General features: G+C 47.9%; 1 protein-coding gene across 1 annotated transcript; it reads right to left on the minus strand.

The window, feature by feature from the left end:
- Nucleotides 1-1,127: 1,127 nt before the first annotated feature.
- AMER2 (APC membrane recruitment protein 2) lies at nt 1,128-10,504 on the minus strand. Its single transcript, XM_036832040.1, has one exon. The coding sequence runs from the start codon at nt 10,502-10,504 to the stop codon at nt 8,576-8,578; it is 1,929 nt and encodes a 642-aa protein (XP_036687935.1). The 3' UTR covers nt 1,128-8,575.
- Between the last annotated feature and the right edge of the window lie 211 nt (nt 10,505-10,715).

The raw sequence follows: 10,715 nt of genomic DNA on the forward strand, positions 1-10,715 counted from the left end.
AAGGGGGAGCCAGCAAAGGCGTCCAGGTTTTGTGAATCTCTTGTCTATTTGTGGTTCTGTGTCCATCTACTCTGACTCTTCTCTGTACAAATCAGATCTCCCTTTGGAAGTTTATGCTAATCAGGTTCTAAAGATAAATATGAGTTTTTTCTTGTTATTTAAGAGAAATGTGGGCTTCCCCGGTGGCGCAGTGGTTAAGAATCCGCCTGCCAATGCAGGGGACACAGGTTCGATCCCTGGTCTGGGAAGATCCCACATGCCGCGGAGCAACTGGGCCCGTGCGCCACAACTACTGAGCCTGCGCTCTAGAGCCCGTGCGCCACAACTACTGAGCCCACGTGCCACAGCTACTGAGCACGTGAGCCACAGCTACTGAAGCCCGCGTGTCTAGAGCCCACGCTCTGCAACGAGAAGCCACCGCAATGAGAAGCCCGCGCACCGCAATGAAGAGTAGCCCCCGCTCGCTGCAACTAGAGAAAGCCTGTGCGCAGCAGCGAAGACCCAACGCAGCCAAAAATAAATAAATAAATAAATAAATAAATAAAAAGAGAAATGTAAGTAAGCGCAGCGTGGACAAGCCCATTCTAAGGGAAGTAGACTTCCAAACAATCTAGGCAGACTCCGATTCTTATTTTTCAAACAAGATGGCGCAATCTCATTATTCTTCACATTGTTTCAAAAGTACTATGGGTTTGAATTGTTAGACAGATGAACTGAAAACAACCCCCCAAACGACACAGAACAGGAAACAGCTCTTCATAAGACTCCAGTTCGCTGCTCCCTGCGGCCACACACAGCAGGTGAGTCCAACTCGAGGAGGGTTACAAGGAACAGAGATTCTCCGAGTAAAAGGCTCAGAAATCAGATCAGAGTCAGAACACCGAACGAGCTTGTCCAAAGGCACCTGCTCAAAGCAAACAATAACTTTTCACCTGTTCACAAAGTGTGGAAAGAAATACGGGCCTCCTGTTGGTCACACACACACACACACACACACACACACACACACCACACACACACCGTCATTATCATCATTAGTATAAATTCTAAAAATTGAAGCGGCTGGAAATAAAATGTATCCCGGAAAAATAACCACCAACAGACTTCACAATCAATGTAAAGGAGCAACAAAATTTATTGACTGAATTAAACACAACATTTCAAATGGCAGTGCTGTATTTTCATTTTACGATGTTTGAATGAAGAGAAGTGCTATTAGTCCAAGCTTCTTACATTCATTGAGAGTGACTATCAAAACCAGCAACATGCACGGTGATACATATGCACGAAATGGAATTATATCAACAAATATACAAAATACCCAAAATAAAATATTTACAGGTTTAAAAATATAAACATTGGTTCATCTATCCCATTAAACCACTGGAGAGGAGAAAAGAGAAAAGACCCTATTGCTATTTAGAACCCTTTTTTAGAACAAGTCTTAAAAACATAGAGTAATTTTAGGAGACAATTTTTGATGTTTGGGCGACTTTAACATTCTATTATAAAAATAATATCTATAAACCTACTAACAACTTTCCTCCTGTGCACAAAAATAATACAGCCAAAAGCTTGTCCTCAGAGACATGCCTGACTTTCAGGAAAACTAATTCTAGAAATGGAGTTTCTCATTTGGGTTCTCTTTGTCTTTATTTTCAAATAACCTGCAATTCCCGCTATTACACTGAGATATTTCCTATAAATAACTTGGGCAAAACCTGAAGTTAGCAATGAGCCTGGTACGTAGCTGGAGTCCATTAAAAAATGACAGGAATTTACTTCGTCTATAACATCTAAACCATTTTCCCCGATATTCTTGGTAAAAAGACCACCATCGGATCCTCCATGTTCAGTTAAATGTATCCTGGAAGCAGTAAACATGCTAGATATTATTTTGTTAGAGTTTCTCCTCCTTTATTTAGAAATAACTGTGTGGTGGGGGATTCGTGGTTTGTAAGGTAGTTATTTGAGAAGGTTTATGAATTCCTCCAGGCTCCCTTGGTCCATTTCATCTTATGACATGATAACAAGTATTTCCTGTGTGTCACTTCAAGACCCTTGTGTAATATGACCAGATATTTTTAGTATTTTCTTTTTTAGTGTATTAATCATCCAGATAGGGATCTGAGAAAGTTTATTATGCCTCTAATAACCAATGACCTAGGCTGTATTTTATTAAAAATCTATCTTCTCACATAGAGCAGAAAGTTACTCTACCCAATTACTGAATAATTTCCAAAAATAACCCCAGTGTACAATTCAACACAATGATCACCTGTGACTGAATTCTTTCACTGCTTCTCATTAAAAAAGCATTTCATCAAGCGTGGGCAGCCCGTATATGAATAAAATGCTTTTGTAGGTTTTTATTATTGACAAAGCAGTCATCAGATTATAAAATCTGTATGCAGGCCTGCTAGCATGTAATAATGGGTGACTATGGCCCAAATTTTTGACTGGTCAGGTGTGAAAAAAAAAAACAAAAAACCCCGCTAGCTCTGAGATCTACCTTTCAGGCTTGCATGTACAAAAGGCATCAAATAATTTTTTTAAAAAACCAAGTTCACTTTTAAATGAAATAGTCGTCATTTTAATGGTATCCACCATCATAAAAATCTGGTTTGGCTCTTGCTGTTCAGAACGTTGATCAGTTTCTTACTAAATCATACAAGAATTGAATCATATGGCTAAAAAAGAGGTTTATAATTAAAGCACAAGCAGTAGAGTTAGACTTCTGGTTCATATTCCGTCCACTGCTTGCTAAATGGGTGGCTTCGGACAAGGGATTCCACCTTTTCGTCATTTTCTTCCTCTGTAGGACAAAGCCAAGTCCCGCCTTGCCTGGTTCTCGTGGACAGAATGTCAAAGAAAACAGAGCATCATCTCAGCTCGCGGTAAACACACAGCATAGGTTAGGCTAGTTTAATTAAATATAAAATACTCAAATTCACAGTGACTGACTTATAGGTGTGCAAGAAATATGAGTTGAATGAATGAATGAATCAGAAAATCGAGGCCAGGATGCAATGGTCGGAGACAACATGGGACGCGCTACTTTCTAAAGAGCCAGGAGCGTGTCTCTGCAGTTCAGAACCACGTCAAGGCGAGGCGTCACGGAGCCAGCTAGCATCTCAGCAAACAACCCAGGACACCCAGAACCAGCTTGGACTGGGCTTCAGGTAGAAAAACAAGTGAAACGTGCTCTGCTCGACATGACTGAAATCCTATCAGGGCACAGGTATCATCATGACAACAGAAGAGACGTCCGTCTACACTTTTGAAGTTAATCCCCAAAAGGCGAGGATCCCTCCAAAGCAAGGCAGACTGTTTGCCTCTGGAACCCAGCAGCAGCCTTCCCCCGGAATGATGTGAGTACCAACATCTCGGACACAAAACCAGTTCTCAGCTGCGTGACATGGGTTGGCTCTTTTTCTATTGAAAGTGAGCTGGTGATGCGATTTAGCAGCTCTTAGCTCTTGTATTACTACTGTAAGTCACTAAAGAGTGTCTATCCCTGTCCTAGGTGAAGAGAGAGAAAGAGATGGATGGATGCATGGATGGAATGAACGGGGTAGAAACAAACCAAAAGGATGAATTAAATATGCTCTGTGAGGGAGATAGTATTACCTAACCCACATGGCTGTGAGAGGGCTAGGTAAATATTTGTAAAGCTCCTGGAAGGAGCTGACACGTAGTAAGTACTCAACACACGTTAATCCTTGTTGTAATTACTATTCTTACTTTTAGAGGAATCTGTGTGACTTAATCCATACCCCCCTCATTCAATCTCACCCCACCCTGCTCCACCCCACAGACTATCAGCAAAAAATACAAAATAAAAGTAGGTAAAATAAAATAAAGGTGTTTTTAATGAATATTAAGAATGTCTGATTATAGTACAGCTACTTGTGAGCTCCAAACTGAATGGGTTTTTATTAAGCAGGAGATCCAGTATATGCCCCGTGAATATGTGTTACACTGAATTAAAGTAAATATCAGTCATAAAATGTGCCCAGTTTCAGTTCTGGAGGCTTAGAGGCTATTTTAACCTTTTGTTTTGCAGCTTGAGAAGGAGCTGCTTTCCATAATCATGAAACGACCACTCTGAATCAGTCCTTAGAAACATTATCTGCAGGGAGACAACAACTTTCCTTGTGAGTGGCTATCGTTACAACAAACTGCCTCATCTCCGCGGTCATCACAGTGAAAAGGCTGTAAGAAGCCATCCGGCACGGCCACTGGAGAACCTTCAGAGCAGCACGGGGTCGCAGGATGGGTGCCTGCCCGGAGGAGGGACCACGTGGCCACGTCACCTGACACTCACAGCCTCCTCTCTTCACCAAGTAAATGCTGGCCTCTGGCTTTCCCACCCGAGAGACCAGGCTGCCATGCTAGCCTTTGGCTCCTAAACTGCTTTATAAATGTTCGTGCCTGGAGAATTGAAAATTCCTAAATAAGAACTGTGTTGTTCATCCCTCGGTCTGCCTGGCTAAGGGGAGGGAAATGGGATTGGGCCGGGGTATTTGGGTTTCTCCTCTTATTTCATTCAGGTACTTCTAATGGGCCGTCCTCAGTGGTGGGAAATAAGAGGCAAGTGTGATTCTTTTTCCATATGTTTAAGGGCATAAAATTCTTGGATTAATTTCTTAACAGTGATAGAGGGAGCGAAGTGCCTGTGAATGTAGAAGCCAAGCACAGGGGGCCACGTCCAGACAGTCCTAATTCAGGAGAGAAATCAGGAACGACTACAAACGGGGACTGAGTTCCACTGTACGAATGTCAGAACAGGCGAACATCCTGAGCAGTGTCCCAGCACTGCTACCTGAGGGCACCAAGCAAACATGATGGAGACCGAGGGAGAGGACGGCACGCTCACTAACCAATCTCTTCATACAAAGTTAACAGTAAAAGGTTGCTGAAAATTAATCTGACAAAGACGTAAATAATGAAAACTTGGAAAGTTCAGCCAAAGACGTCTCGGTCCCTGATACCATCTTTTTACTTTGACAACTGTGTAGGCAAAGGGTTATATGAATATTCATGGGAGTGCCAATACCTGAACACTACTTCTGAGATTAATGAATAAACCCTTAAACTCCTAAGTCATCACTTTCATAGATCTCACACACTTTGTATTAAAATAGGCAGATACCCTTAAACTCCTAAGTCATCACTTTCATAGATCTCACACACTTTGTATTTAAATAGGCAGATAATCTGTGGGAAATGGAGCTAAAGGAAGTCCTTAACAGTCTTCATTCCATTGTTGTTATTAGGTGAAATGACACAAATCTATTTCCTCTTGCGATTACTCAAAATGCTATAGGGCTAACGGAAGCATGAAAGCATTAGTACCGCAGCACAGTGGCCCAAGTAACACTGCCCAGGTAATGCAGACACTGAAGTCAGGCTGTCTTTGTGCAGAGCTATTGAACTGACTGACAAATTCAGGGCCAACAATCGATGTGACTTTTTCCTATAGAATTTGGCCAACTCTGACTAAAGGGACTTAATCAACCGAGTATCTCAGAAACACAGACACACAGGAAAGGTGTCAGCAGCCCACATCCAATCCCTTCCTTAAAAAATCAGCAGATATGACCAAATTAGACAATGCATTAATATTGGGTTGGCCAAAAAGTAACATCTTACGGAAAAACCTGAACAAACTTTTTGGCCAACCCGTAACAACTGGAATGTAAATCCATTAAAATCCTAGGAAACAATCCCCATGAACATGAATGAGAGAAAGTAGCCCTTGGTACAAAAAGGCAACTACCATCCCCTGTCTGTGGTTGGAAAAGGTTAAGACACACCTCCCTGTACTGGTCTTGATTTGCCATCAGGTGATTGAGGCCATTTAATTCATTGCCTGAATCCTTCATTTGACTGGTGTGGGTGGAATTCTTAAAGATAGAGTCAAAACAAAAACAAAAACAAAAACAGAAACAAAAAAACATGGAAAATATATGGAAAAAAGAACAAAAAAGAAAATAGTTTAAATCTTGCATAAGTGGTTCACTGACAGGCAGGGGGAAAATAAGGCAAACGTTGCTGACATTTTCCTTTACTTATAAAAACAAGACACAGCACAGTGGTGTAAATGCGGAAACAAGTCCCAAAACTGTGAAAGCAAAAATACTTTGTTCCAGTGCTTACAAAATAGATAAATAGGTTGCCTTTACTATTACAATGTCCTCATGAGTCCTTCAGGGCCTCTTACCTTCACTGTGCAATTGAACAAGTGAACAGATATAACTCTGTCATGGATTCATGCAGGGGAGACTCTAACCCCTGCAAGAAGATGCACGGGAAGAAAAGAAAGATCCTTTGTTTTACAGCTAGGAATAAAATGTATGTTCTTCCCATTCACTGGGGGAACATGAATGTATCTGGAGTCTAAGTAATACTATCAGCGTTGAATCATATTCAAATCCCTTTCTCAAGACAGAACTAATTTCTAAAACATCTCCAAGTGTACGGTGAACGCCTTTGTCTGTTAGTTGTACACAGCTGAGTGCGTGAGCACGTGTGAATGTGAGCTGCTTTATGAATTCCTGGTGGTGTATTCAGAGTGCTTAAGGCTATGTCTGCCTACAAGACCTCATCTACAGACATAAGGAAATTAAATATTAAAACACTACTTTAAAATCACATTAAGGATCTGACATGACACAATAAAAGCCAGTAATCTGAATAATAAAGAAACTTAGCCAATCTCTACCACCTCTTCTAATTGAATCACCGCAGATTTAAAATGGGGAACAACCTGCTTTGTGCTACTGGCCCGGATTTGTATTCCTCTGATATCTGTTTATTTCGTTACTCCTTTCATATTATTAAAATAAGTTTTCATATACTTAACTTGCCTTTTTCTTTCCTTTATAAAACAGAAAACTAACTTAAAAAACGGGTACTACCAGTTCATTACTCAGGGAATCTCTCTGGAAAATGAGAGTTAGAGAGAAGTGTGCATGTCTTTTACGTGTGTGTAGTTTCACTTGAATATGTGTAACCTTCCTGATACTGTGAATCATCTCCTAGTCGAAGCTCTGGTCTTTTGATTAAATACACTGAAATACATTTCAAAGAGGATATTCTATAATCATTAGACCCTAACAGCATTCTAGGAACGGCTTCAGTTTATCATTCAAACTATCGAGGCATATGGTAATGCTTTCTGAAATAAATATTTCATCTAAAATAATAGAAAACACACATATAAGTCAACCACTTTTCAAAAATAATCTTGGCACACAATGTTTATGATACATAAGCTTCCCAGTGTCATATTCTGAACATACGTGGCTCAGTCCTACGTCTATAAAGCAGAAGTCAAATGACAGGAAAAACTACATTTTCTATTGTTTTTCTTTATGTGTTCCTCGTTTTGGACTCCCCATACTAAGAAATGGTTGAATCCAAAATTTTTATAACCAAGGTAAAATCTCTGAAAACCAGGGTCTGGGGTGAAAAACAAACAGACTCTTAACCCAAGACAAGGCAGAACCATTCCTTTGGGACATCAACACAATAGATTATTTTTCCTGCACTGAAAGCCAGAGAACCCACATAAAACAAAAACAGAATTGCTTCCGCTTAGAGTACATAAAAGACCATCAATGGTTTGGGAACGGTTATCGTGTCTAGCTATAAAACCAGATTTTAAACTCGAGGTTACGGACAGATTATAAAAGGTTGACAGCTGGATAATCTGTAAAATATGCATCATCTACACATGAAAAGGTTACAGTTTATAAATGCTAAAACACTGTGTCTGTTGGCATTTAGTGCAATCTTTCCCTGATCTTGATCTCTGCACTGGGTGGAAAAAAAAAAGGGAGGGAAACCTGCTCTGCTGAGCTTTTTTTTTCTCTCCAAACAAATGATCGAAATAAACCCACCAAACCCAAACTCTCCTTGATCGTCCTAGTGGTAGATAAATACCTATTTGCACACCTAGCAACTGAAAGTACCGGGGTTTCTGCCAATCAGTGATGCTTCCGCTCATCAGGTAAATTACCTGACTCAGCTTTGTAGGTGTTTTCCACACAGTGATACAGCAAAGGGTCCTTTTTTTTTTTTTTTTTTTTTTTCCTGGAAAGGAAAAGGAAAAGAAGGAAGGAAAGTGTCAGGAAGAGGAGGGCTCCTCTGACTCTCCCGATGGTTCCTGCAGGCCCGCTGGACACGGCACAGCCAAATATCATGGCGTGACGCTTCCTTAGATTGGATTAAGTTCTGTCTTCTGCAAAGGCAAGTAAAGGTGACTTCCTAGCGTTCAGTGCATTAAAGAAAAAAGAAAGAAAAAAAAGATTTTTAAAAAGGTAAAAAAGAAAAAAAAAGTGCTTGAAAATAATTCTCAGGGACTTATCTGGAGGGGAAATCCCGCGTGTGGCATCCCCTGCCTGGTGTATCCTGCCCCTGCTGGCGACACAAAGACCTCCTTGGTCCAGGCTCGGAGCAGGGACGGTCCGAAAGGCCTTTCTTTGAGGGGTGCAAAACTTGCCGCAGTGGTTTCCGGGGAAAGTTGTGTTCCTCGACAAGCGGCCCCTCCACCTCGGCCTCGGAGACCTCACAACTTTTTGGCACTGTCGTGGCACGCCGCGGCCCGGAGGGTGGTCCCGGCCAAGCCCCGGCTGCTGACCCGGCGGACCAGCACCTTGGACACGGGGATTTTGGTTCTGGGCAGCTCGCTCCTAGCTGGTTGCTGGTGCACCACCGGGTGGCTGGGTGGAAGGTTCGCGAGGTGCTTGATGCTGATCGGGATCTTGGAGTCCTTCGGCAAGCTCCCCGGCGTTCGCAGAGCACAGGTGACGGTGACCGGAGACACGGGCTTTAACCGGGACGAGCAGGACGTGTCCTCGGCGGCGGCGGGCAGGGCCGCGGGGCTTCCATCGGGCTCGGCGTAGAGGTCGTAGAGCGCGTCACCGCTGTCGCTGTCCCGGGGGACGCCCGCCTTCCTCACGCCGCCGCCCGAGCCGTCCTCCCGCGGCCCGGGGGTGGGGGAGTCCCAGTAGCCCTCGTCGCTGTTGGGGACGCCTTCCTGCGGCTCCTCGTCCGGGTGCTTGGGCTCCTCCTTCGGCTGGAGCTCCGTGGGGAGCCGGTGCAGCCTCCGGCGCTTGACCGAGGACGCGTCCTTGGCCCCCTCGGCCCGCCTGGCGTCCTTGGGGGTCTCGGAGGCCACCTGCGCTTCGGGCGCCGCCGCCGCCGCCGCCGCCGCCGCCGGGGCCGCCCCCTGCTGGGGCCCGGGGCCCTGGTCCTCGGTCTGGGAGAGCATGTCCCAGAACTCCTGCAGGTACGAGTCGTCCGCCTCGGCCGGGCTCGCCATCTCCTCCCCGCCTCCCTGGTAGGCCACCACGCCGGGGGGCTTTTGGGCGGGGCCCGGCTGGCCCGGCGCGGGGGCATGCCTGGCACAGCTGGGCCCTGCCTCGTCCTCGGGGTCTGCGATAATATCTCCGCAGCCTGTAAGAGAGTCAAAGCTTTTCAGTGAAGTCACGTCAGAGAACATCAGACAAATACGATCGGCCGATGGGTCGGAGGGCGGATCGACCGAAGAAGGGTCGGGGGCGGCGGGCGCGCGGCCGCCTTCGGAGTCGGGCCGGGGCGCAGTCTCGGCCGGCGCGGCCCCGGGCCCCGCGGCGTCCTCGGCCGGCCGGCCCTCCCCGGCGCGCGGCTCGGGCTCGGGCTCGGGGGGCGCGCGGGGCCGCTCGGCGCGCCCGGGTCCCGCGGCGCCCTCTCCCGGGGCGCAGGCCGGCTCCGGCTCCCCCGCCGCGGGCTCACCTGCTGGCTCCGGCTCGCGCGCGGCCGCGGGCGCCTCCTCCTTGACGCACTCCAGGCTGGCGGTGAGCGAGCCCGGCCGCGCCAGGCTGCCCGGGGCCCCCGCGCGCCCGGCCGGCGCCGCGTCCTTGGGCCGCCGGTCCTTCCTGCGCCAGCGCACGCCGCCCAGGAGCCCCCGCAGCCCCCGCTTTTGTCTGCCGCCGGCCTTGCCCGCGTCGGCCTGCTCCGCCCCGCCGCTCTCGGGCCGCCCGTTCTTCCGCAGGAGCGAGAAGAAGCTGTGCGACTTGGCCACCGAGCCGCCAGCCGCCGGGCCCGCGCCGCCCGGGGCCGCCCGGGGGGCCGCGGGGCCCGGCCGCGCCCCGTCCCCGCCGCCCGCGCGCGGTTCCTCGCGGCGGCCGCCCTCCACCGCCAGCGCCTCGGCCAGCCCGTCGTGCGTCCGGCTGCGCACCAGCCCCGCGGGCCCCGCGCCCTTCCCGTCCCCTTTGTTTTTGACCCCGAAGATGCTGGGCATCGCGCCGCCCGGCTTCCTCTTCTTGAACAGTTTGAAGGCGGCTCTGTTAATCTTGCCCGACGGCGGCTCGGCGGCCGGTGGCTCGGCGGCGCGATCACAATGCAAGTCCATGTCTGCCGCGAGGGTCCCGGCCGCGGCCCGCGCCTTCCTCCGGCGGCCCCCCGCGGCCGCGCGCCCGCCGCTGACAGCCGCGCCGCGCCCGCCCGTCTCCATGGCGACGCAGCAGCCTGGCGTCAGCGCGGCCGCGCCAGCCCGCTGTCAGCCGCGCTCTAAATCAACCGGAGCCGCGCCGCCGCCGCCGCCGCGGGAGGAGCGCGCAGAAAAGACCATCTCCCCTCCCGCCGGGGCTTATATAACGCCCTAACCCACTTCGCGTCCGGCTCGGCTTTGTGCTGCAGCTCTTCTGCGGCGAGAGCGGGCAGCG

This window comes from Balaenoptera musculus, chromosome 18, assembly GCF_009873245.2.
Source record: "Balaenoptera musculus isolate JJ_BM4_2016_0621 chromosome 18, mBalMus1.pri.v3, whole genome shotgun sequence".
In the NCBI taxonomy this organism is placed as follows: Eukaryota; Metazoa; Chordata; class Mammalia; order Artiodactyla; family Balaenopteridae; genus Balaenoptera; species Balaenoptera musculus.

Bases quoted from the DNA above. Each gene is read 5' to 3' on its own strand.
- AMER2 (XM_036832040.1), bottom strand. From the start codon at position 10,504: ATGGAGACGGGCGGGCGCGGCGCGGCTGTCAGCGGCGGGCGCGCGGCC.